Source organism: Capra hircus, chromosome 20 (genome assembly GCF_001704415.2).
Source record: "Capra hircus breed San Clemente chromosome 20, ASM170441v1, whole genome shotgun sequence".
In the NCBI taxonomy this organism is placed as follows: domain Eukaryota; kingdom Metazoa; phylum Chordata; class Mammalia; order Artiodactyla; family Bovidae; genus Capra; species Capra hircus.
Window position 1 is genome coordinate 35,014,343 of NC_030827.1, and position 27,429 is coordinate 35,041,771.

Sequence of the window (27,429 nt, forward strand, 5' to 3'; positions counted from 1 at the left end):
TCTGCTTACCTAACAGAACCTGCAATTACCTAGGCATTTCTTATCTGTTAACTTATCTAATTTGGCCAGTAACCAAGAAGTAAGCAAATGAGTGCAAATGCATATTTCTTCCAGATGAGTTCCCCTGACCTTTTAGATTTCATTCTGGTGACTTCCTAACCTTCAGCAAGGTAGATCACTGATGTTGGGAGAGGAGAAGGCTGGTTATCAGGTTGCTGTTTTTCTGTCAACCAGAAATTCAACAAATATTAATAGATAGAAAATTCCTTTTTATTTTTAAATGACTCATTTTTCCTTTATCTTATTTAAAACAACCAGATTTTCCTAAAGGAAATCAGCTAAATCATGAAGCACCACCCTTAGAGTGATAACTAATCTATCAAGTACACAGGTAATAGTTAACAGTAAGCTAACTTACTGAATCACTGTGCTATACACCGGATACTAACACCACATTGTAAATCAACTATACTACAATAAATAAAACAATGTAAAAAGTAGTGCATGCATATATGCATCAAATGATATGTAGTAGAATGTTCATAGAAGCACAGTTCATAACAGCTCCAAATTGGATAAAATTTGTGGTATATTCATATAATGAGATATGTGGTAATGATAATGAACAAGATCCAACATAGCTGGAACTTCATAAATATTATGTTAAGTAAAATAAAGCAGATGCAGAAGCAAAAAAAAAAAGTAAATAAATAAAATATAGGTGCTTCTAAATAATGTATTTTTTCTTGAATTCTTCTAACATTCAAAATGACTCCTCTAACTTTCAAGGTGACTGTTGTAATGGCACTCAAGTAGAAAGTGGGACCTGTTTAACAATTAGATTTATGTGTACAAGCATCATAGGTGAAATCACAGAGGGGCTCAAATGTATAAACCAGGTATCCTGAAGTCCATGTGCTGGGCTGGCTTCATTCAGGATTACTTCATTTGGGAACGAGAAAGCACAACTTGATGCTGTGTGTTCTAGGAAACAAACTGCTAAGTTTCATCTGTATGATTTATTTAAAAGCTAGCTTGAAATTAGGAAGAGGGATGAGTTTTGTTAAATGAACTTGAGAAGGATAGATATGAGAGCAGTGAAGTATTTACTGGTCAATTGGGAAAAGTATATGTAGATATGAGGGAAGACTGTTGAAGAAGGTGTGAATAGTGTTAGTGTGTCGGCTTAGAAATCAAATGTACAACAGTCCTTTTCCCTTGTTCTGATTTATTAGTATTTTGACTACAGTTTCTTGCAACAGACAAGCATAATATCCACTGTGCATTTAGGTGCCAAATTCAAAGTAAAAATCATATGTTTCTGTGATTTTGTATCAGCTCCATCATGCTTCTCAAATTACTGCCCCAGAGGCCCTGCAATAGAAGAATTTCAGAGGCTTCCATGTTAGTAGTTTGGTCGTTAAAGGGGGAAAAAAAAAACCCTTAAAAATATTTCATAGATTGTTTATTCTAAAGAGAGTATTCTACTCTCTTCTTTGGCCTTTAGGATGCGAGGAAAGCAGAATGAAATATAGTATCCTTTACTATCTAATAGTATGAAGTAGAGTTCTTCTGAATTCAGATTTTAAAACTACAGCTCAGTGTCCCCACCCTTATAACAGCACCCAGGGTGAGTTACTGTGCTACCGTGACACCGTGATGACTTTTGTCCCTGAAGCAAGTGCGCTGGTGACTGAGGCAGGGGCTGCTGTCTCTGCTCCCGCCAGGCTGTCCCAGGGTCAGGGGAGAAGTGCTCTGCAGGGCTCTATCATGTCCCCACAGGCCCTCAAGTCACACAGCCCTTTCAGTGTGCTCATACGTACCACCCACCAGCCAGGGTATTGCGTGTTCAAAAGTCTATCCAGTCATAACCCTATGGACTGTAGCCCGCCGGCCTCCTCTGTCCACAGGATTCTCCAGGCAAGAATCCTGGAGTGCATTGCCATGCCTTCCTCCAGGGGATCTCCCCTTCCCAGGAAGATCTTTTATGTCTCCTGCATTGGGAGGTGGGTTCTTTACCACTAGCGCCACCTGAACCAGGGTACTGAAGCCTGCCCAAAGTGCCAGCATGTCTACATAACTGGGTTAGCTAGGGACCCTGACATTTGAGCCCGGTCTTTCCTGAAGGGTGGGGTCGGGGAGAAGGGTCGTTTCACTGGGTCTTCATTGCTGTGCTTTCTCTAGTTGTAGAGAGCATGGGCTACTCTTCACTGTGGTGCACAGGCTTCTCATTGTGGTGGCTTCCTTTGTTGTGGAGCACGGCCTCTAGGCATGAAGGCTATCTGTTCCTTAAACATAAGGAGTTTTCCCTCCCCTTCCTCCCATAACTCCCCCCACATTCCCACTCCATGTTGGACCACTTCAATCCACTGGCTGTTTCCTAGATATGTCTTACCTTGATAAACAAATTTACCTATGAGTTGCCAGCTACCTCTGAGCCTAAAGCCCAAGGTGTATGGAGAAGGGTAACCTTTGTTTCCAAGCCCCTCCTACCCCCTCAAAAGGCATAATTTCCTTTCCTCCAGAACAATGGATTCCTAAGTGGCCCTAGTGGTAAAGAACCCACCTCCCAATGCAGGAGACATAAGAGATCTTCCTGGGTCGGGGAGACCTCCTGGAGGAGGGCATGGCAATCCACTCTAGTATTATTGCCTGGAGAATCCCTTTCCTTAGAATTAATGAGAATCACTCATGGCCCCTTCCATAGGTGATTCATTATCTAATAGAGAAGCAGCTAATAAGGTGGTTCAAGATGGTGCTTAATGAACCATCTATGAACTTGACTCAAGGATGCAGTCATTACCTCTCTTCGCCACATAGCTCCTGAGGCATGAGTAAAAGGAGATGTTAACGTTGAGACAGGCATACTCTGTAAGGTCAACTAATCCAATCCTAAGCATCATGTATCAGTATTCACAAAAACTCTACACGGTCCATAGACCACAGAGATATTCCAACAGTACCTTCTTTCCTAGAGTTTGACTAAGTGTAAGGAGAGATTCTAGAGTCAGTTTGCTGTGTCTTTGTTTGCACAAGCATACTAACTTGTGCCCAGCTTACACAAGTTACTCAGTGAATCTACACATTCTACCTTTTCTAATCCTAGTAAAGTCTTCAAAATAAGTTTTTGCACTGAACAACTAAGTAATGTGATTGTAAAATTGATCATCTACAATACTTCAGTTCACCTTGTGAGTAATTTTTAGACATTTTTAGTGAATTGGTTGCATTGCACAGTCTAGGGAATAGGCCTTCATTCAGATAACATCTCAGATATTACATATCTGTTATTATTCAGATAATAACATTAAGCCTATTTCAGGGGCTTCCCAGATGGCACTAGTGGTAAAGAACCCACCTGCCAATGCAGGAGACATAAGAGACTCAGGTTCAACCCCTGGGTTGGGAAGATCCCCTGGAGGAGGGCACAGCAACAGCTCCAGTATTCTTGCCTGGAGAATCCTGTGGACAGAGGAGCCTGGAGGGCTACAGTCCTTGGGGTCACAAAGAGTCAGACACGACTGAAGTGACACGTGCAAGCCTATTTTTAAAGTCGTAATCTCTCCTAAACACTTTTATTATGATGACTGTTCTTTAGGCTCTGTTAGGAAGTACTCCTAATAAAAACTTATTTTAAAAACAAAATGGGTGGAGGTGGGTACAAAATTGAGAGGTCACAATGAGTCAAGAATATCGGAAGTTGCCATCTGAAGAACTCAAACTTCCTATCAGGCTTTAGAAAAAATAACTGAAAGGCCAAGTACTGAGTAGCACAGAATGTACTGAAATAATGCGAATTCTTTGATCTGTGAGTTGCATCTCAAGCCTAGCCAAATACTTTCTTCCAAGTAACCAAATTAGCATTTGTGAGCTAGTTTGACCAGGTAGGACTCCAGCTACCCAGCAAGAGGATCTAGTGATACCCTATCATTAGACCCCATAAACTCCTTTTTATGTTTTGGTTCAGAAAACATCTATTCAAGCTATTCTGCTAATTTATCTTTCTGTTCTTTGGTATATCTATTATTTAATTCTTGGTTCAGTGTCAATATAATGGGCCTTGTATGGACTTATTAAAAATAGTTTTTTGTTGTTTTTTTTTTTTAAGACTCATACATTCTAAAAATAGGACACTCTAGTCTCATTGTAGGATCTAGATTTTTCCTGGTACCAACTCTTATCTACAACCAGCTGTTTAACAGTTAGACAAGTTACATATTCTTTCTTGCCCTCGGTTTCTTAATCCTCATAATAAAAGAGTATGACGAAATTATTCCCTAGGTTTCTTGCAGTTCAGTAGTCTAACCCACTTGGTATTTATTTCTTTAAGGCAACAAAGGATTATGGAAATTAGACTTCTACCTCAAACTTGTCAGTGCATTAGAATCATCTGCGAATCTTTAAAATATATTGGTGCTTGCATCTCTTTCCTCATAGATTCCAACTTAATGGATCTGGGTGTGTCACGGACTTGGACATCTAAGACCTCCTCATAAAAGTTTCCCAGGGGATGTGGGGTAGACCTTTTACACTGCCAGTGGTGATAATGGAGGCCTAGATTTGACTCGGAATTCATTAGAACAGGCCCCTCTGGGTAACTTGGTGTAGTTTTTATTCCCATAGTCCTATTCCTGTCAGAGGTGTGTATGTTAGTCGCTCAGTCATGTCTGACTCTTGTGACCCCATAGACTGTAATTCACCAGGCTCCTCTGCCCATGGGATTCTCCAAGCAAGAATACTAGAGTGGGTACAGTTCTCTTCTCCAGGGGATCTTCCCAGCCTAGGGATTGAACCCGGGTCTCCTGCATTTCAGGCAAATTCTTTACCATCAAGCCACCAGGGAATCCCATTCCTGTCAGAACCTACCTTCTACAGTCACAAAGCCAGAGTTGGACAGGAGGTGGTTCTAACAGTGTTTCTACTTACTAGCTATTTACTTATCGGTCCCACTTGTTCTAAAATCATTTAAACACTTGGTGTGGAAAAGCAATGTCAACTATAAGATAAGACTGCATACCTGACACATAGTCCATGGCTTGCTACAGTCCATGGGGTTGCAGAGAGTTGGACATGACTGAGTGACTGAACTGAACTGTCCATGAAACCTAGATATGATTTAATCATAGTTGCCACTTGTTGAGAGCTTTCTGTATTCAAGGCACTGAGGTCTCTACATCAGTTATTATTGATTTCTTATAACCACACTATAAATTATATTCCCATTTTACAGGTGAAGAAATGAATATTAGATAGATTGACTCAAGTCGCAGAGCTAGAAAGTAGTGAAAATGTGAAAGACTTCTTAGCCTGAACTCTGACCTGCTACACTATCTGGCCTCTTTCCCAAATTAACTGTCTGGGGAACTTTTAACTCTGGTCTGACTTGGTTTCAAAGGCTGGGAGAAGTGTTCCAGTTCAGAGCTTTCTAAGTCCTATCTTTCTGCAGCATCCTTCCCAGGGGTTACAGGCAATGATATGTGCTCTCTGTAAATGCCTAACCAGTGCATACCTCCTCAACTCAGGCACGTTTTGTTCCTGAGGCCCCTACAGCAGTGTCAGCATTTACAAGAAAATCTCCTAAGGACTCCTTTTCAACGTGTGTTAACATAGTCTCATTTTCACAATTAAATAGTCTGCAAAATCTTACTGTCTACTCAGTTTGGTCTTTGCAGGGTAGAATCAGTTTTCCTAAAAGCATAGGGATTCAAGCAATTAAGGGAGACTAGTTTTGCACCAAATATCAGAAACTTGGCTGCACCATTTCTGGCAAGGTCCCTTATTCTCAAAAGGCTGCTTTGAAGATAGTGCTGAAGGCTGTTTGCTGCCCTCTTGGACCCCAAGATGTGCCCTAGAGGTTAATATTTCACATATTCTAGTTCAGTATCTCAGCTGAGACAAGCAAAAGGTTCCAAAGGACAAAGAAGCACACTTCTGACCCTTCCAAAGTGCTGGACACTAGCAAAGACATCGACGTTGCTTTGTCCTTGATTCTCCTTAACTCCCTTTCCTGTGTCTGTTTTATATGTCCCTTTCTGGAAAGTTAACTGATATGTGAAAATCCATGGGATTATGACTCTGAAAGCAGCCGGAAAAATACAGGTTAACATCAGTGGAATTAAAAAAAAAAAGATAAGAACAGCAGCATATATAAAAAGAAAGGGAACACAGATCATGTTCAATTAAAGCCCATCAGCTAATTAGTGATTGATCTTGTGTTGCTGAGTCTATTTCAGTATTCATAAGATGGAGATGCATTCTCTTCACAGAGCTGCCAAGACAAGTGTTCGAAGGGCTTGGTAGGTTAGGGGTTTGTACTATTCCCCTTAACGTTAAAAACAGGTCCTCTATCATTTGTAGAATGGAGCCACCTTTAAATAAGTTTCTAACTCAAGTTATTCCTTTTACCAGCATTGAGACTGGCCAGGAAAATTCCTATCTGCTCCGAATAATAGGTAAAAAGATAGACTGAGAGGGAGGGGGCAAACTTGTGTCATGATGTTGCTTTAGAACCCTGTAGTCATTCATTAGAATCATTGCTGATGCCAGTACTATTCCTCCTGATGGAAAAGGTGAGGAAGAATAAGGAGGCACCAGCCAAATTTGTCCCTGCACAAGTGTGTTCCTATGCTCAGTTTTCCAAGGTTCTAAATACTTGCATGAATCACTTTAAGTGCTAAATAAACTATAACAGATTGTTTTCTAGTGCAAAGGACATAGTCATCTTAAGGTGACTCACACAGTCTTCTGGTATACATTTCTCAAAACTTTCTCAGAAACCAAAAAAAAAAAAAAAAAAATGTTGCAAAATGTCTCCTGATCATCTGATTCTTGAGGCATGAAAGGGGAAGTCCCCACATGGTTTGCATGAAGTCCAAAGTCCAAATTAGAGATCTTCACTCAAATGAAGCTCATTTTTTTGACTTAACATAGTTTTCATTTACAACTTTCTATTCTGTATTAGATCTTAAAAAGGGGTCAAAATATACGGTAACTTTAGATTCTCATCTGTTTTTATATGTATCATCTTATTTCTCTTCTCGGGCTTCTAAAGAAGTAAACAGATCATTCCTAAGAACTAGAATAACAAACCAGCTAGGTTTAGATGGTGTGAGGGGGCAGTCCATGTGACTTTTTGATTATGTTTTTGGACTTTATTAGTAATCCATGTTTTATGATAGCATCCTTTGTGTGTGTTTCCTGATCCTCAGTCAGTTTTGGTCCTTAGTCAGAAGGACTATCCTTGCTGGTTGTCCTACACCCAGTGGTTCTCCTTTAAAAATAAAAGTTAAAAATCTCTTTTACCTTACTAGAGCTTTAAAATAGATGCCGTTTTTTTTTTTTTTTTTTTTTTCCCAACGATACCCTAATTTGGGAAAGTAGTCACAGGAAATGGTAGGGCCTCTTCTGGTCCTCCGCTTCCTTTTTCAGGCCCAAAGCCTTCCCCAAAATCAATTCATTATAAAACCCATTAGAGGTTTTATAAGCACAGTTGACAATTCTGTAACATTGTTGGAAGGAGTATGTATTTGAATTTTAAACACTGGATTTAAGTTGATTATTCGTACAGAGGGACCTTAGTCTGGAAGCAAGACTTCCTCTGTTTCCCTGCAGGTCAAATGGGAACTTGGGCATTTGGGAGGTCTGAGATGAGGGAATTTCTCTTTAAACCTGTGGAGAAAGGTGAGTGTTTATCACTCTCTTATACATATAACTGGTTGTACGCTTTGGCTAAAAGTTTTTCGGTAAACCTTTAATGTTTCTTTATAAAGAGATTTATCTTTGAGTCTTAGAGCCTGTGGGCAAAATCTACCTCCCAATCATTTCAGGGAGCACAGATAACTTTTAAATTGTATAGCCTGCAATAGAGACCTGCCCTTGGCTATTACAACCCAACATACACATCCCTTTTCTTCAAAAAATACGCCAAGATGCTAAAGGAACATTTTATATCTTTTTTTTTTTTCCTCCCTGCTTCTTGTAACTGCTCATCCCCAAACCATGAAAGGATATAGTCAAAGAATACCAAGTACCTTAAAACAATCCTACTGCTATGAATGTTGAACTTCAGTGTCTAACAAAAGAAGTTTTTGCTGTAAAACCATGGTAGCTCCACTCACTGTAGACCTCTTCCATTTGAAAGCTGTCTGCTGACACCAGATTTAATGCCTGGCCTTGAGTTATAAGTTGTTACATCTTGTATCATTTTTATGACTAAACCACACACCACCATTCCCTCTCCCAAGCCCCCTCAAAATGCTTTGTGGCATTTCTCAAATTCCTTTAAAATACTCACTTTTGAATAAAATTCGCCATGTTTAATAAGCTAAGACTTTTCTTGTCAGTAATAATATCCTACAGAAAAGTATGATATTAAACTTCAAAGATGGGGCAACAAATTCTTATGCCAGGTTCTTTCCTGCCGGAATTGGCCAGGAAGGAGTGAAAGTCTCCAGGGACAAACAAGTAACAGGAATGGATAGGAAAATGAGAGATAAGGCAGCTCTGCTAATTCGAAAAGGAAAGGAGTCAAAAAGGAAAAAATTTCTGAAAGAGATGAGAAATATTGGGGTTTCTATATAACAATGAAAGAAAAGAATATTAAAGATATGCAGGAATATGAATTGGAACAAACTCCGGAAGATAGTGAAGGACAGGGGAACCTGGTGTACTGCAGCTCATGGGGTTGCAAAGAGTCGGACACGACTTAGCAACTGAAAGACAGAAACAAGGGGTAAAATATTTAATATAAAATGACAATGTCTCATCTTTGTCCTAAGTGCAAGAGGAACCCCAAGATTAAGTGGGAAAGCTTTACTTTAAAATGTAGGATGCCATCATTAAGAAAAAATTCAGATTATCCTAATTCAATGAACATAAGCCATGCATGGACTGGAGCTTCAAGATTGTCATAGCAGCAAAAAAATGGGGGGAAAGGGGCTCACAAAAAGGTGTAGGTGTACGATGCATGCAGTCAGATACACTCAACAGAATGAAAGCAAAGTAATTGGATTTGGTCAGAAGAGCCATTAGCAGTTGGAGCTGACCTTCTGAGATTAGCATTAAGATGAACAGTCCTTTGAGAGGAAGAGAGCACCAATTTTAGCTGTTTAAATCATGAAGTGGTAACTGGAGGACTACGGGGTCACATGAAGTGTTTTCCCTATTTCTAAGATACGATGAGCAGCTAAGAAAGGAAAGGGATGCAGGAAGATGGATGTTGATGTTTCTCCTTAGATCAGAGCTTGGTCTCACTGTCTGATGTTGTTAACATGGGGAAATATCCTCTTGATTTGAAAGGAGAGCATTATTATTGGCTTCCTGAAATTAGAAGACTAGGAATATGACTAGGAGATTTATCACATCGCTGGAAAATAAATCTTGGAACCACTCGAAATCAACTAAGACACACACAAAAACAGAGGTGTTGTGTTAGTTTTCACGGGCTGCTGTAACAAATTACCAAAAACTAGGTTACTTGAAACAACAGGGATTTATTCTCTCGTGGTCCTGTAGGCCAGAAGCCCCAAATCATTATGTCATCAGGGTTTATTCCTTCTGAAGGTGCTGAGAGAGTACTCATTGTGCATCTGTCTCTTAGCATCTGGGGGACATTGGCCATCCTGGCATTCCTGATTTGTAGACACATCAATCCAATATCTACCTCTGTATTCACCTCTGCAGTGTGTCTCTGTGCTTCTAATCTCCCCTTGCCTTTCTTTTGTAATGACATTTGTTATGGAATTTAGGACCCTCCCAAATCAAGGATGATCCCAACTCAAGAGCCTTCACTTGATGACAGTTACAAATAACCTTTACACAGATAAGGTCACATTCATAGGTTCAGGGGTCAGGACTTGGGTGTATCTTTTTTGCAGGGAGGTGAGGGACACTACAAGTATATAATAGAACATCTCTGTGGCCAACATGAAGTTTCCCATATGAGACTCATCAGTGTAGCATTTGAGGAACTCTGGCTTGGGGCCAGACAGCCTGGATTGGAGACCTGGTTTTAACTCAGCAGCTGCGTTGTTTAAAACCTCTGTGCCTTGGCTTTCCCTCTGGAAAAGTGAAATAATGGTGCATCATACTATTCACAGGGTTACCATGAGTTCTGGAATTAATGAAATTAAAGAGCTAATAGTGCCTGGCCCCCAACTAAGTCATAGGTAAATAGGACTTCAAGTCCGCTAATGTTGTTACCTGTAAATAGACTGTCCCCCCAGGTACCTACCAGTCAGGTGTCTTTGAGCAAAATCAACTATTAAATCGGCAAATGCAATAATTCAGATAACATTAACCATACATAGATTTTATGTATGTGTGTTGTGTGTGTTTCAAAAGACTATTAAAATTGCAAAGAATGAAACTAGCTTTTGGGGTGAGACTAGTGGACGAGCCCACAAGTGTTCTTCACCGGATTACACACTGTGAGTGGCTTTTCTCTGCCTTTTGTCTTCAGTTCACATAGAAAGTTAACCTTCCCTAGCTCTCTGGTGCAGTATAGAAATGTTCACTCCTGAGAGGTGACAGAATCTTTTGAAATGTTAATTCACTTCTGTGTGCTTACAATGACTTCCCTTTTTTGTTTTACCTGCTGTGATACATGGGGGAGCTTTATGGAGAACTAAACTGTTTTGAGGGCCCCCACCCCTGTGTGTGCTTGGTTGAGTCCGACTCTTTGCACCCCAATGGACTATAGCCTGCTAGGTTCCTCTGTCCATGGAGTTTTCCAGGCAAGAATACCGAAGTGGGTTACCATTCCAGGGGATCTTCCCTACCCAAGGATCGAACCCACATCTCTCATGACTTCTGCATTAGTAGGTTGATTCTTCACCACTGTGCCACCTGGGAAGCTGTTTAGAGGATAATAATGCTAAATAATAGAACAAAGTATGTTCACTCAGTGAGAACATTTTTTTGACATTTAAGAAAATGTTGTCATTTTTATTTATTTGGCTGTGCTGGTTCTCGTTTGTGGCCCGCAGCGTCTTTGTTGCGGCATGCTGCAGCATGTGGGCTCTTAGCTGTGGCATGTGGGATCTAGTTCCCTGACCAAATATCGAACCTGTGCCCCCTGCAGTGGGAGCCCAGAATCTTAACCACTGGACCACCAGGGAAGCCCCTACATGTGACATATTTTGATCCCTATCTTTAATACTAGCTTTTTATCCAAAGTTCTGATACGAATTTCTTAGCCAGATAATAACAGTTTTTATTTTATTGAGATATAGTTGATTTACAACATTATATGTTTAAGATGTACAGCATGGTGATTCACAATTTTTAAAGATTGTACTCAGTTTATAGTTATTATAAAATATTGGCTATATTTCCCATCTATACAATATATCCTGTAGCTTGTGTATTTTGTACATAGGAGTCGTACCTATAATCACATTACCAGATAATAATTACTTAAAGAAAAATCCAGTAAATGCCTTCTTTCCATTTTGGAAACTACAAAGGAAACAGTCCTACCCACTCCCATGCTGTCAGAGTTCAGTCTAACAGAGAAGTAAGAACAAAATGAGTCTGCAGAACTGCACTCAGCAGTCACTGGTTGTGGGCCTATTAGGACATAAAGTCTGGGTTCGCTGTGTTGTGATCTCATTGTGCCTCTAAACTCTGCCCACAGGCGTCTGTAGCAGGCTATGTTTGTTTGAGACGACTCCATCAGGGATCGCCTGCTGTCACTAAGAGTCTGCTGGTGCTGGAGCTGGCCGTCTGCCTTCTTGCCATGTCTAACGAAGTAGAAACAAGCGCAACTAATGGTCAGCCTGACCAACAGGCTGCACCAAAGGCTCCATCCAAGAAGGAAAAGAAGAAAGGTATGGAGAAATCTTCTTGAGCCCTGTGAGGGGAGCTAGTGATGGTTACCAGTGAAGAAGGATGAAGTTCAAGGGAGAGTAAGATTTGGCCCTTGCCTTGATTCAATCTCAGCCAAGTCTCAAGTTCTCCTAAACATGAAAGTAAGACTTTAGCAGAGGAGATTGGTTCAATACCTCTATGATAAGACATATATATATATGAATCCAGTAATTGCCTCAACTTGGATCGTGCTGGGAAACTTTCATAGATATTATTCAGTTGGGAAATGCAACTGTTAAGTATTACATGGTTATCTTTCAGTAACCTATGTATGATTTTGCTTTACTGAAGTAGCTGTTTTATAAAAATCAAGATCTTTATTTTATAAGACCCTCTTCTTTTGACACAAAAGTACCACTAGAAAGTGTCAGCATCCTTAATCATACACAGTTTGAGAATATGCCGTGATTTCTTTGCCTTTCACATCCATGCTTTAGAAATGGGAATGAGAAGAGAAGCAAAAGAAGTTATATTGATGAAATAATCATCTTTATGGTTTTCAAGAGAATTTACCCACAGTTCTCTTCTGCTTTATTGACGGTTCAAAAATGTTAGTAAATTGTGCAGTGGCTTATTTTCTTTTTATTAGAAAAAGTATTATCCTCCTTATATTCTTTTTAAAAAATATTTTTACAACTATGATGAAGAATATCCCAGAATATCCCCCAATCCTATCTCACATATTTCCATAACTTTCCCATAATTCAGCCTGTTCTGCATCATTAAGAGTTTATTTTCTCTCCACCCCAATGCCATACACAGTTTAACAGAGTGTGATATTTTTTTTAACTCAGAGGAAATAAGGATAATGGTAGAATTTTGCACTGATCAATTGTAGTATAATCAAGATTTATGAAACTCAGATTTTTAGATTCTACAGCATTTTTGGTCATACCTGGGGCTGATATTTCAGCACATGTATAAACTTGATCCTCTAACTTTTTCTTTTCTCAGGCACTGAAAAGACAGATGAATATCTTTTGGCAAGATTCAAAGGTGATGGTGTGAAATACAAGGCCAAGCTAATTGGGATTGATGATGTGCCAGATGCAAGAGGGGATAAAATGAGCCAAGATTCTATGATGAAACTGAAGGTAACAGAGGAAAGCATAATTTGTTGCTACGTTAAGCAAATGTCCAACAGAGGGAGTGATATTAGAAGTTTGTGTTTACTTATGGCTTTTCTGGTAGCTCAGTGATAAAGAACCTGCTTGCCAATGCAGAAGACTGGGGTTCAATCCCTGGGTTGGGAAGATTCCCTGGAGGAGGGCATGGCAACCCACTCCATTATTCTTGCCTGGAGAGTCCCCATGGACAGAGGAGCCTGGTGGGCTACAGTCCATGGGGTTGCAAAGAGTCAGACATGAGTAAAGCAACTTAGCATGCAGTCATGTACAGCAGGACCCAAGATGCCTTTTCCTTTGAGCAGACCAAATTTCAGAGCCTGGAGGTATTCGGGTAAAATTCAGGACTCTTCTTTGAAACTAATGCTGTTTAGTGTTAGTCCTTTAGGTTTATTTAAATTTTTAAATTCTAATACTGCCACACTATGAACCTCATTCGGAGAAGGCAATGACACCCCACTCCAGTACTCTTGCCTGGAAAATCCCATGGACAGAGGAGCCTGGTGGGCTGCAGTCCATGGCGTCACTAAGAGTCGGACACAACTGAGCGACTTCACTTTCACTTTTCACTCTCATGCATTGGAGAAGGAAATGGCAACCCACTCCAGTGTTCTTGCCTGGAGAATCCCAGGGATGAGGGAGCCTGGTGGCTGCCGTCTGTGGGGTCGCACAGAGTCAGACATGACTGAAGCAACTTAGCAGCAGCAGCAGCAGCAGCATGAACCCCATTAAGGAAGTAATACTCATTAAATAAGACAAGGCCTAGAAGAAACATCTTTGAAGACATTTGAAGATCTTCTGGTCCAATCTTCTTGTCTTTAACAAGAAGAATTAGAAGGGAAGGGAATTATAAGGACTTGCCCAAGTTCATATAGCTAACTAGTGATCTCCTAGCTTGCTGTTCTCCATTTAATCCTGCTTTCTCTTATGAAGGATGCTTAATCCCGTCATAGATGGTAAACCAAGCTAAAAACAAAGCTGATTGTCTTTTAAAATTTTAGAATCAGAGGCATCATAGGGTGCTTTTAACTAGAGTTTTTCTTGTTCTCCCAATCTCATCAGGGAATGGCGGCAGCTGCTCGGTCTCAGGGACAACACAAGCAAAGGATCTGGGTCAATATTTCCCTTTCTGGAATAAAAATCATTGATGAGAAAACTGGGGTAAGAATTCACTTTCGCTGGCACCTTTCTGACCATCTGAGTCTGACAAATAATTTGTGGCGTAAACTTCAGCTGCCATTTTCCCTTTTCAAAATTCTGTAGGAAAAAAAAAAGTACATATTGCTACACTTTTCCAGGAGTAACAGGCAAAAAACAGACAGGGTAGGAGGTGAGGAGTCATAATACTTTACTTTGAAATTTATTTCCTGTAATAGATGTGAACCTCAAATCAATAAGTCTAACCTAAGCACCGGTATACCATAGATACCAGTATCAGTCAGGTATTTTTGTGGACTAAGAGATTAATCCTTACCCCTTGTTTCTGATTCTTTCATAGATCTGTGTATGGGTCTATTTTAATATATTGGTCATGGGTGAACTTGATGAACAAAACATCTTCCTTTCTTTTTCCCTCTCCCCTTCCTTCTCACCCCATAGGTGTAACCTTGCTCATTTTCTGTGGTTGCTGTTATTCTATCACATGAATAGTCTTCCTTAATTTCGGTTTGTTTGAGTTTTATCAAAAAAACTATCATACTTCAAGTGTTCTGGGATTTTTTTTCTTCCCTCTACTCTATATAACATCAGATTCATCTATTTAAAATGAGTTTTCATTGCTACACAATAGTTTATTGTATCAGGATACTGCGCGAAGATCTTCCATTGCTATTCAACCCTTCCTAGAGATTCCCATTATTTAATATGCAGAAATCCATTGGTCAGACTTAGGGCCCTGGAATCCTGGTACAGCTTAGCCACCCTGCTACCTTCATGCACCGCTGTCTCTACTGCCCCTGATCTTTTGACTCTTGTTTTCATAAGCCTGCCAGAGAATAGTGACAGGTTTCCCTCACAAGCATTCTCTTATTCCCAAACCTCCCAATATGCCCAATATAAACTTTCAGTGGCCTTCGTTACTGAGAAACAAAAGCAAAGACAAATCCTGGGCACCTACAAATATCACTCAAGAGTTGAGCCCTACTATCTACTTGAAAGGATCAAGACAAATGAGAGTAGGGAACTGAGGGGAAGGCACTACTAAATCAACAAGCCCCCTTCATATAACACTCCTGGATAATGACACGAACATCTAAGTGAGGATAGTCTGTCTCACTGTGACAGAATTTGGTGACTTCTAGAATGTCCCGGGGGTAATTTTTCCAATAACACTTAGGATGGTTATCTGACCTGTCTGAGCCATTGTCAAAGGATCCTTATGAATATTCCTCTAGCTTAGATATGCCGTTCACTTGAGTTTGAGTTGGGAAAGTCAGAAGCAGAAGATATTAAGAAGAGGTGGCAAGATTACACAGAAGAACTGCAAAAAACATCCTCATGACCCAGATAACCATGATGGTGTGATCACTCACCTAGAGCCAGACATCTTGGAATGTGAAGTCAAGTGGGACTTAGGAAGCATCACTGTGAACAAAGCTAGTGGAGGTGATGGAATTCCAGCTGAGCTATTTCAAATCCTAAAAGATGATGCTGTGAAAGTGCTGCACTCAATATGCCAGCAAATTTGGAAAATGCAGCAGTGGCCACAGGACTGGAAAAGGTCAGTTTTCATTCCAGTCCCAAAGAAAGGCAATGCCAAAGAATGCTCAAACTACCGCACAATTGCACTCATCTCACAGGCTAGCAAAGTAACGCTCAAAATTCTCCACGCCAGGCTTCAACAGTACATGAACTGTGAACTTCCAGATGTTCAAGCTGGATTTAGAAAAGGCAGAGGAACCAGAGATTAAATTGCCAACATCCACTGGATCATTGAAAAAGCAAGAGAGTTCCAGAAAAACATCTATTTCTGCTTTACTGACTATGACAAAGCCTCTGACTGTGTGGATCACAAGAAACTGTGGAAAATTCTGAAAGAGATGGGAATACCAGACCACCTGACCTGCCTCCTGAGAAATCTGTATTCAGGTCAAGAAGCAGCAGTTAAAACTGGACATGGAACAACAGACATTCCGAATCAGGAAAGGAGTACGTTAAGGCTGTATATTGTTACCTTGCTTATTTAACTTATATGCAGAGTACATCATGAGAAACCCTGGACTGGATGAAGAACAAGCTGGAATCAAGAATTCTGGGGGAAAAAAGAATTCTGGGAGAAATATCAATAACCTCAGATAAGCAGATGACACCACCCTCATGGCAGAAAGTGAAGAGAAACTAAAGAGCCTCTTGATGAACGTGAAAGAGGAGAGTGAAAAAGTTGGCTTAAAACTCAACATTCAGAAAACTAACATCATGGAGTCCGGCCCCATCACTTCACGGCAAATAAATGAGGAAACAATGGAAACAGTGAGAGACTTTATTTTGGGGGGCTCCAAAATCACTGCAGATGGTGACTGCAGCCATAAAATTAAAAGACGCTTGCTCCTTGGAAGGAAAGTTATGACCAACCTAGACAGCATATTAAAAAGCAGAGACATTACTTTGACAACAAAGATCTGTCTAGTCAAAGCTATGGTTTTTCCAGTAGTCATGTATGGATGTGAGAGTTGGGCTATAAAGAAAGCTGAGCACCAAAGAATTGATGTTTTTGAACTGTGGTGTTGGAGAAGACTCTTGAGAGTCCCTTGGACTGCAAGGAGATCCAACCAGTCCATCCTAAAGGAAATCAGTCCTGAGTACTCGTTGAAAGGACTAATGTTGAAGCTGAAACTCCAATACTCTGGCCACCTGATGGGAAGAACCGACTCATTGGAAAAGACCCTGATGCTGGGAAACATTGAAGGTGGGAGGAGAAGGGGAGGACAGAGGATGAGATTGTTGGATGGCATCACCGACTCGATGGGCATGAGTTTGAGTAGGCTCTGGTAATTGGTGATGGACAGGGAAGCCTTGCCTGCTGCAGTCCATGGGATCGCAAAGAGTTGGCCACAGCTGAGTGACTGAAGTGAACTGAACTTGGAAAGTAGACCTACTTGGAATGCTTTAGAGGTTATATGCCCCATATTTGCTTTAGAAAATCTTGGTCTTCTAATCCTCAGTTCTTCCTTGCAATTTGGCATCATGTCTTTGGGATAGAGAGAGTATAGAAGTATTAGAAGGATCATTCTTTCCATTTCTGTTTTCTACTCTTTGTTGTTAGTTTCCCTTTTTTTGTTGTTTGGTTGTTTGTTATTTGTTTGTTTCCCATTTTGACCTCTTCCTAGCAAGGATAAATGTAGCCTTCAATCAGGAGGGGAAAATATTCAGATGTTTTAGTCTTTTCATACATGCCTAGGTATCTGATACTTAGTTCTGCTTGCTTGCAAATAGACTCTAGTTTTCTCAATACATCATTTTTGATGTTCCTTTTTTAAGGTAATAGAACATGAACATCCAGTAAATAAGATTTCTTTCATTGCCCGTGATGTGACAGACAACCGAGCATTTGGTTACGTGTGTGGAGGAGAAGGCCAACACCAGTTTTTTGCCATAAAGACAGGGCAACAGGTAAGCTCTGATCCTTGAGGCATGCCTGGAGGGAGACTTAAGCATGAGGGTGTCTGTCTTTCAACTAGAGAACTTGCTGGAAACAGTTGGATGTAGGACTAAACGGTGCTTCAGAGGATGACTCTCTATAATTGGTCTAAGGGATCTTCTTTCAGTGTCATGATACCCATGTAATGTGTGGCACCAGGGCTGTCATTGTCATAAGGTCATTGCTGAGTTTAGAACAATAGTGAATTATTCCCAGAAAGTTTGAAAGGACTTGGAAGATTATATTAATACTTCCTGTTTTATCTGTATACTTTATATTTCTGGGGATAGGGGTGAGAGTGGTGGAGATCTCCCACAGACCAGAGGGAAGGAGCTTTAAGAGAAAGGAAAAAACTGATACTAAGCAGAAGTGATGGGGAACAAAAGAAAGAAAATAGATTAAAATGCCGATAAAGATGCTTTGTCTTGCTTCAGGCCGAGCCGTTAGTCATTGATCTGAAAGACCTTTTCCAAGTTATCTATAATACAAAGAAAAAGGAAGAAGAAAAGAAAAAGGCAAGTACTGTCTCATACAGACCTTATTAAACTTAATACAATATTCAAGACTGTGTCTAACATTATGTGAACATATGTCCTCTCTGGAAAGTTGGCTTCTATGTGGCTCTGCAACGTGTAAAATTAAGGAAATGTATTTCTCTTCTTTCCTAAGAGCACTGGATGAGTGTTATAGTTAGGCCCTTCTGATTTCCAGTCTCTGACTCTTGTCTTTTCTCCTGATAAGTTTCACATTGATCCCAAGGACTGTACATGAGTACCAAGTGTAATAGCTCTATTTAAATCCAGTACTGATATGAGGAGGGGCGGGGAATGTGGGCAGAAATCAAAGGCAAGACTCTCTTATGCCTTATGCCTGTGAACCCATAGGTATATTTATTCTCCTTTTGAACTTCCTTTGGGCTTCCCTGATAGCTCAGTTGATAAAGAATCCACCTGCAGTGCAGGAGACCCACGTTCGACTCCTGGGTCGGGAAGATCCGCTGGAGAAGGGATAGGATACTCACTCCAATATTCTTGGGCTTCCCTGTTAGCTCAGCTAGTAAAGAATCCGCCTGCAATGTGGGAGACCTGGGTGCGATCCTTGGGATGGGAAGACCCCTTGGAAAAGGGATAGGCTACCCCCTCCAGTATTCTGATCTGGAGAATTCCATGGCCTGTATAGTCCATGGGGTCGCAAAGAGTCAGACATGACTGAGCAACTGTCGCTTTCACTTTGAACTCACTTTACCGACAATTTATTAAGAGCATTGAATTTGTGTCTCTCTTTCTAGATGGAAGAAGCCAACAAAGCAGTAGAGGTAAAAGAGCCTCTCTTGTTCTTGTGAACTGCATGTGCCGTATGTATAAGCCCTGTTTGCCATCTACCCAAGCAGACTTCCCTCCCGGCTTATTGCTGTGCGTTCATGACCCCTTGTCTTAGAAGGTGTACAGTTGAATGATTAGTGCCAAAATCTTAACTGCTAATAAGTTAATATTACTAGGAAATTAAATTGCATACAGAAAACTCACCAATTGAATCTTTAATATTTGCCATCTTTTCAGAATGGGAGTGATGCCCTAATGAATCTTGATGACCCGCCTTGCAAATTGAAATTGGTATGTATGTGAGTTTTTGTGATTCTTACTTACCTGAACACAGGTTTTACTTCCTAAAGATGTTGCTAATACCGAATAGGTATGGAATCTGTATGAAGAGCCAATTGTGACAACTCTTTAACCGTCAGCATAACATTTATGTCGGTATACAAAGTAATCTTTTTAGTAAAAACTTCTGAATCTAATCCAAATACTTTTTTAAAAGTATGCATCAGGTGGATTTGTCTGGGGACTTGTCTACACTACCGGACCTAACTAACCTAATATCAAATCTGTACTGGATAAGTGAAAATCCAATTGTGACAACTATTTTCCTAAACTTTAGCTTAGGAAACAATTACAACAATATACAAAATAATCCTTTTTAATAGACACATCTGAATCTAATCAAAATACTTTTTTAAGGGTGTTGACCAGATGGATTTGTTTGGGGACATGTCTACACCTCCTGACCTAAGTAGTCCAACAGTAAGTGTCTGTTTTTAAATTTGCAATGTAATGGAAATGGCATCTATAACTCAAATTGGCAATTAACCAGAAATCTTGAGCATTTCATTGAAACTTGGAAGGTGACTATTGATTTTTATGCATAAAGTATAAATGGCTACTAGAACAAATTTGCATCTTAAGTCACCATAGAACACTACATCAGATACATTAATATTGCTTAGAAGTTAAATCTGAGCAACAGGTCAGGCAATGTAGTCCATCTTTGTATTACTTAGCATCAGAAGGAGGAGCTGAATATTAATCCTTTGTGTAAGCCAACTTGAAGGAAATATGTCTGTTAGATGACTGATTGTATAGACTCCTGGCCTCTTCTTTTTTTTTTTTCTAATTCTTTTGTTGTAATTCGGTAGCATAAGCTTGGTATAAAGTAAAACCAAACAAACAGTTAAGAGGCTCAGTTATGTTTAAGCAAAGCTTGTCTTTGTTTAAAAAGATGCTCATTCTTTACAGGATATTAAGTATATCAAATCTTATGATTGATCTGTAACAACTCTGAGAATGGAGCAATTTTTTCCTTTACGAACAAGGAAATGGTGATTCAAAAAACCTCTCATCTACCCAAGCAGAGGTTCAGTTTTAAGACTTAAGCCTAAGTCTCAGACCTTCCAAAACAGGCTTCAAGTGAAATTACTTGTAATTTTGAATGACTTCTTAAAACTTTTTTATTTATTTAACAGTTTCTTGAGTATTTGCTATTTGCAGGGCACAGAAGTGAGATTCATAATTCAGTGACATCATGGAGTTTAATGTCTAGCAGGGAGATCAATGTTAAAGTAATCACAAAGCCTAATAGCTGATGTTACTTACAAGGTTTTTATTTAGTTTAGAGGTTCAGATAATGCCTCTGAGTAAGTGAGTTTCTGACTTGAACATAAATTATGAGAAAGCACTTAGAGATAACTCAAGAAAAAGGGTGTCAGTCTAGAATGATGGGAAGAATGTTTATCTGGGAGTCTCCTGTAGAACTGTCAAGCAAACCTCTGTGACCAAGAAGGTCATAGGAACTAGAGCAACAGCGGATTGAGAAGTGGTAAACGCCTTGCTTGGTGGAGTACTGTAGAGAATGGCATGCTTATGAAATTTCACACAAATACCTAGGCCCAGTGAGATGGGAAGGAGCAGAGGCTGCAGATATTCATCTTTACCCCAACCTTTATGAGAATCAAAATGCATAGCATAGCATTTTAGCAACCGTAAAAAACCTGCAATAGAAAAGCTCATTTAATATTCTTCCAAGTAAGAAGTCCTGACTCATTTGTCTGTGAAACCTTTCATCCTTTGTGATGTTTGTTACTATTGTAAAGATAAATTTTTTGAAATACCAGATTAGATAATCCTGAAAGGTCCATCCTTGCTCTGAGGCTGTTTGGTTGCTAGGCAACTTTGCCCCTCCTTCATGAAAAGCTCCTTCCCAAAGTAAATTGACATCTGAACAACCTTCTTTCCAACAACATTCAAACAACTAGTATATTGGCAGAGGTCAAAACACTCAATGTATGTAGAATTCCAGTGAGATGAGATAGGCAGGGAAGCACTGAATGTTTAATGTGCTTCTGTAGACTTCTACAAAGTTCTAAAAAAATGAAGAAAAACAGGAGTAATCCTAAGTCTTGTTTATATTAGACTTTGTGCATTCTAGGAATTTTTGGCTTGTAGAAATAAAATGCAAGTTTTAGTTAAACTAACAGTAAATTTAAATGATAAATAACATCAAAGTGATCATATCTGTTAAAAGAATGTTAGTGGTGCTAATTATGTGCTCATTAGACTTTGCCAGTGTGTTTCTACATATGACTCCATATTCATAAGTCATGAATAGATTTATTTCTACTCGATAAAACCAACCTGTTTAAAAATTTTGAAATCTCACAGCAGTTGCTCTGAAAGAGATGAAGAGAGGCAGAAATCTAAATTACCTAGACTTTATGAGTGGTTTCTTAACCCATCTGTGCCTCCCTCCAACATTTATAGAAATAGTTTTTTGCATTTCAAGTAAAACTCATGCTGCAAGCTAAGTGACATGCCTACAACGTAATTTTTATCACAAAATCACTTGAACAATATTTTTCCGTACTGTATCTCAAAAGAAGAAGGAAAGGAAAAGAAAAAAAGAACAAAAAAAATGACCTTAAACTTTAAAAACTTCACCATTTGAAAGCCTGGTTATTAAGAAAAAAGGCATAAGATGTGGCTCCCCCATCAAATCTGATATGGGGATGGGATCAGGGCACAAGACACAGTGTCACGTATATATAAGAGGCAATGGGTGGGCACAAGTGAAGCTGAAATAGAAGGATCAGTGGAGAAAAGCTTTGTAAAGAATCTGAACTTGAGTTAGGTCTTTGAAGTGTGTAGGAGAGTAGAGAGTAATAGTTAGGCTAAAAGCAAGTGACCCACCTCCATTGTGGGTCATTTTGAAAGTCTGGTTAATGAAGTTTATTTTGATATAGGGGAGCGGCAGGAAGTCCCCAAAGGCTTTAAGCAGGGAGTCCCAGGGTTTGGAAGACTGGAATGGTTAGGCAAGATGAATTACCTGAAGGAAAGTTAGTCTACTGAACTCAATATTTAAAACCTGGTCTGCACAGACACCTTCTTGGTTGCCTGCTTGCCCTTTTCACTGGAGCCTCTTAAGAGCAGGGACTATATTTCATGTTCATATCACCAGTTCTTATCTCTCAGGTGCCCACGTGACAGCCAAGTGGATGAAGTGTTTACAGCTGACAGTCCAACGCAGAATTAAATAAATGCTGATGGAGGACGTAGATGAGGAGTCTTACATCTTTCAGTTGTAGTCTATGAAGTGGGTTTTTAATTTTGAATTAACGACAAACGCAACCTGAGGAGAGCCTTATACATTTTACTTATAGGGTGACTATTCAGAAGTCTAACATTGTGGCTCCTGTTTCGTGTCCTCAGAACTTCTTCTGAAGTATTTGAAGGAGAACTCTACCAGCTGTGAACACCCAACTGTTCTAATCCAGAGGTGGCTCAGAATAAATGAATAACTATTGAAATCACAAGCTTTTGTAATACATTTTGTTCTACCTTTTGATTGTTAAAGATCCCTACATTGAGATCTTCCAATCAATTTCTTTGATTTTTTTTAAGGTTTTTTTTTTTTTTTTTAAATCACAAGCTATCTCTTCTGACAAGTTCTTCTGGTTATCAGGAGAAAAACATGGCTTTTTACAAATTGTATCTTTATCCCTAACAGTAAAGGAAGCCAAAAAATAAATACCAATTAGACCTACAATTTTTAAAAATGTATTCTTTTCTCTTAAAGCTGAGAAAGCCTATTCAATCTCCTTTTTTATTTGCTGGTTTGAGGATTGTATATTTCCTTGAGGATGTCTTGATCATTGTCCCAATGATCAAAATATTTAAGAATCTGCCCAGGCTAATGATAGAAAATTAGCTTCCATTTCAGTTGGGCAATTTTTATTGTTTATTTTCTTCTATGGCTAGCATAGTTAAGTATTTACGTGATCAGTCAATCAGAAGGAAGGTCTATCAGTGTGCCATCTGTATCCTAGGGTGAATCTTAATTAGTTGTGTCATTGACCTGAATAAAGATATGTCAGATCTATCAAATTTGCTGCTTTTATGTTGAAAATAATGTCTTATCTGACAATTGAGAGCTCAAATAATTAACATATCTGAAAAAATGATAGAGAAGGAAGAGAATTTGGTGTGTCTTTCAAATTAACTCTTAAACCCATGTCTCCACCTTATACATAAATTAAAGATGACTTTAAAATTAGTTGAATTTATCCACTGAGTAGATGAGATTACTTAATGGTATTATTGACAGCAATGGACATGAGTTTGAGCAAACTCCAGGAGATAGTGAAGGACAGGGAAGCCTGGTGGGCTGCAGTCCATGGGGTCCCTAAGAGTTGGACACGACTTAGCAACTGAACAAAAAGAGATGAGATTACTGTCACAACACAAGCAATGCTAAGCTGTATTATGACAAAATATATAATTATTAGATTACATCAGTATTTTGAGTATCATGTTCTGAGAAGGATGTAGACAAAAAGTTATGTCCAAAAGAGAGACTCATATGATGAGAATGAGAGATCCAACTTGGCAGCACCTTCAGAAAGATCCTTAAGTATTTAAAGAGGCATACCTAGCCTGCTGTGATGGGAGGGGACAATCTTTTTTGACCCCCTCCCAGAAGAAAACCCAATTATAGAGAAATATATTAACCTTAAACTTTATCACAGCCAAAACTATAAAATATGAGCCAGTGAATTCACTTATTGAGAAAGGTGATGGCAGGTGACTCTAGCGGTATAATAGGAATGTACATCAGGTATGAAGTGGGTTTAGGTGTCTGAGGCCATTTCCTTCAAGTTCAATTATACTTAGTCACTTGGAATGATTTGCAATCAGTTCCTTTAAGGCTTTCAAAGGCATAAATTGAAACAATGATTATGAGCTCAGTCAGTCTGAAAGGGTGAGGGGAGACGTGTAAAACAAACAACTGTAAGTTTTCACTGAATGAAGGGTGAATGAAGTGGAAACGTAATTAAAAGGGCCTGAGAGGTGCAAGGAGGACCTATTCTATATATTCAGGGGCGTGATGGGAGGAGGTAAGGGTCAACCAGTAAGACTGAAATATAATGGAAATTGTTATAATCCTGGTCATCAGTATGTAGCTTTCTCATTTGAAGTCACAACATGGACTAACCCTTTCTCTTTTTTTTTTCTTTCCAAATGTGATAGGAAAGCAAAGATATCCTGTTAGTGGATCTAAACTCTGAAATCGACACCAATCAGAATTCTTTACAAGAAAATCTGTTCTTAACAAATGGCATCACCTCCTGCTCTCTTCCTCGACCAAAGCCTCAGGCATCTTTCCTGCCTGAAAATGCCTTTTCTGCCAATCTCAACTTCTTTCCCACCCCTAATCCTGATCCTTTCCGTGATGATCCTTTTGCACAGCCAGACCAATCGACACCCTCTTCGTCTGATTCTCTCAAATCTCCAGATCAGAAGAAAGAGAATTTGAGTAGCTCGTCTACCCCTCTGAGTAATGGGCCCCTGAATGGGGATGTTGATTACTTTGGTCAGCAATTTGACCAGATCTCTAACCGGACTGGCAAACAGGAAGCTCAGGCAGGCCCATGGCCCTTATCAAGTACGCAAACACAGCCAGCAGTGAGAACTCACAATGAGGTATCTGAAAGAGAACAGAACGGCTTCCATATCAAATCCTCCCCGAACCCTTTTGTGGGAAGCCCTCCCAAAGGACTGCCCGTGCCGAATGGCGTAAAGCAGGACTTGGAAAGCTCTGTCCAGTCCTCACCACATGACTCCATAGCCATTATCCCACCTCCACAAAGTACCAAACCCGGAAGAGGCAGAAGGACTGCTAAGGTGAATTGTCTTCTCCACATAGCCATTGGCAGAATGCATGTGCGGTACCAAAGGGTGGTGTGATGCAAGCTCTCTTTCCTGCTGCTCTTGTAGTTTCCTGTGTGGCTGTAAAATAGAAGGTGGGATAAGGCACATCGTTCTCCAGGAACACTTTCCTCTAATCGGCTCCTTTTTAAGCTTCTCACTCGGCAGTGTTTGTCACCCTCTGCTTTCCGTTTGCATGTCTTGTCACGTATTATTAACTAAACACAAGTTTTTCCATTTTTAATGCTGCTATGCTTCTGTACCTCTGGTAAGTTTGATCGTCATGTTATGGGAGGGGAGGACAAGGGTCCCTGTGATTCCCTTTGTACCCTCCCCATACTAACCCACACCCCCCACACATCCCCCGCCCCTTGTATTGCATTCTTGTCCAGGTGGTGGTATAAAATTCTCAAGTCTGTCTCCTCTGACTAATGCCAGAATAATCCAATGTCTTAAAAGAAACTTATATATTTACTATTACCACTTCACTCAAAAGCAATTTAAAATGTGGTTTATGTAAGTTTCATTTTAAAAATCTCATTGGAATATGCAAGCTGGCTCAATGATTAAACTACTGTGTCATCTTTATCACAATGATTTAAATCCAGGAGAATGACCGAAATATTTAAGCTACTCACTTACAGTTGTCCTTTCACTGCCAGCTTCCAGCTTTTAGCTGATAAGGAGGTCAGACAGATACAAATGTGTGAACAAGCAAATTAGATTTCACTTTGAGTCTCCTCCATTATATTAGTCACCAAGATCCAATATTCTGTCCATTGCCCAGATCTGTGTCTTTTTTGTCTTGTTTTGTCTTTGGGGGTTTTTTGGTAGTAATTTATCAATAATAGGAAAAAGTTTTTCTTTTCTTTTTGTGTACCCAAAGTCGAGTTACCGACTAGGAAACCGAATAGAGCTGTATTTCACTGTTCCTGAGTAACTCCTCCATATCCCTCTCTGTCCCATCAGTCTCCAGCAAAAGACTTACTTGCAGCAGACATCTTTGCTCCTCCCATCTCAGAACCTCCAGGACAATCTACAGGACAACCTGCAACCCTACAGACCAACCCTCTGGATCTCTTCAAAACAAGTGCTCCTGCCCCACTGGGGCCCCTCCCGGGTCTAGGTAGGTATTTAGAGATGGAATTAGGTTTGGCTCTGTTGCTTTCATCAGATGGTAATTCACAGAAGGAAGCACTTCATATCCATAGGAGTTCCTCATCCTAGGGAGCCTTTCTTGCACTTTTACTTCTGTACAATCCACCTCCATTCGGAACTCTTGACTTGAGTTGGCATGTGAGAAGAAATCCGTTTCCAAGTGTTGCACCTACCTGAACTAACTTGTCATGGCTTACTGAAGACAGTTGTAAGGGATTCTGAAGCTCAGACCGGTTTCATTGGAGAAAGGGTGTTGAGATCATCTCCATTTGAAAAAGTAATAACAATGCATGTCTTCCATGTAATCTTGTTGTTATTAAATCAAAGCCCTATTATCCCCTGTTAAACTAATGCCCCTCTTGGAAGGGATACACACCTCAGAGGGGATGTAAGTGAAATCTGAATTAAGTGTAAGTCACTGAATGAAAGTGCAGGGTTCTGAACCCAGCTCTGTTCTTTGGCATGTGGTGGTTGTGAGAAAGGCATGTACAGTTTTACCCAATTTGTACATCCAGTTGGAGTCAATTATTAGTGAGTGACTCTGGCTTCTGTTAATAAAGTTTAAATTATTTTTTTTTAATGATAGCAATAACTTTGTTCAAACTCAACCTACTTCGAGAAGCCTGTATTATCAAATCTAAGAGAACCGTTCCCTTGATTGGTTGTGAAAGGAATGCAGGCATACCTTGTTTTATTACACTTCATTTTATTGAACTTTGGAGACAGTGGATTTTTTTTTTTTTTTTTTTTTTTTACAAATTGGTGGTGTATGGCAACCATGAGTGAAGCAAGTGTATCAGCACCATTTTTCCAACAGCATTTGCTCAGTTCTTGTCTCTTTGTCACATTTTGGTAATTTCTGCAATATTCCAAACATTTTATTCTTAAATGGTGATCTGTGATTGATGATCTTTGATGTTACTGTTGCCAAGAGATTATGACTTGCTGAAAGCTCAGAGGATGGTTAACATTTTTAACAATAAATTATTTTAAAGTTAAGGTATGTACTTTGTTTTTTTAGCCATAATACTATTGTATATTTACTAGACTATGGTATAATATAAGCATGACTTTTATATGCACTGGAAAACCTAAAAGCTTGCTTGAC

General features: G+C 39.7%; 1 protein-coding gene across 4 annotated transcripts in view; it reads left to right on the top strand.

Annotated features, from left to right (window-relative positions):
* DAB2 (DAB2, clathrin adaptor protein) overlaps positions 1-27,429 on the top strand; it is a 77,280-nt gene that overhangs the window by 42,186 nt on the left and 7,665 nt on the right. For 2 of the 4 annotated variants that reach the window (XM_018065603.1, XM_005694774.3), the window contains exons 2-11: positions 11,636-11,828; positions 12,823-12,962; positions 14,055-14,153; positions 17,469-17,600; positions 18,063-18,143; positions 18,917-18,943; positions 19,188-19,241; positions 19,647-19,709; positions 24,486-25,139; positions 26,133-26,289. In XM_018065603.1, the coding sequence (XP_017921092.1) occupies positions 11,738-11,828; positions 12,823-12,962; positions 14,055-14,153; positions 17,469-17,600; positions 18,063-18,143; positions 18,917-18,943; positions 19,188-19,241; positions 19,647-19,709; positions 24,486-25,139; positions 26,133-26,289 (1,498 nt within the window). In that variant the 5' untranslated portion in view covers positions 11,636-11,737. Of the gene's footprint in view, positions 1-11,635; positions 11,829-11,858; positions 11,970-12,822; positions 12,963-14,054; positions 14,154-17,468; positions 17,601-18,062; positions 18,144-18,916; positions 18,944-19,187; positions 19,242-19,646; positions 19,710-24,485; positions 25,140-26,132; positions 26,290-27,429 lie in introns of those variants that run through there. The other 2 variants (XM_018065604.1, XM_013972817.2) reach the window with 2 other exon arrangements.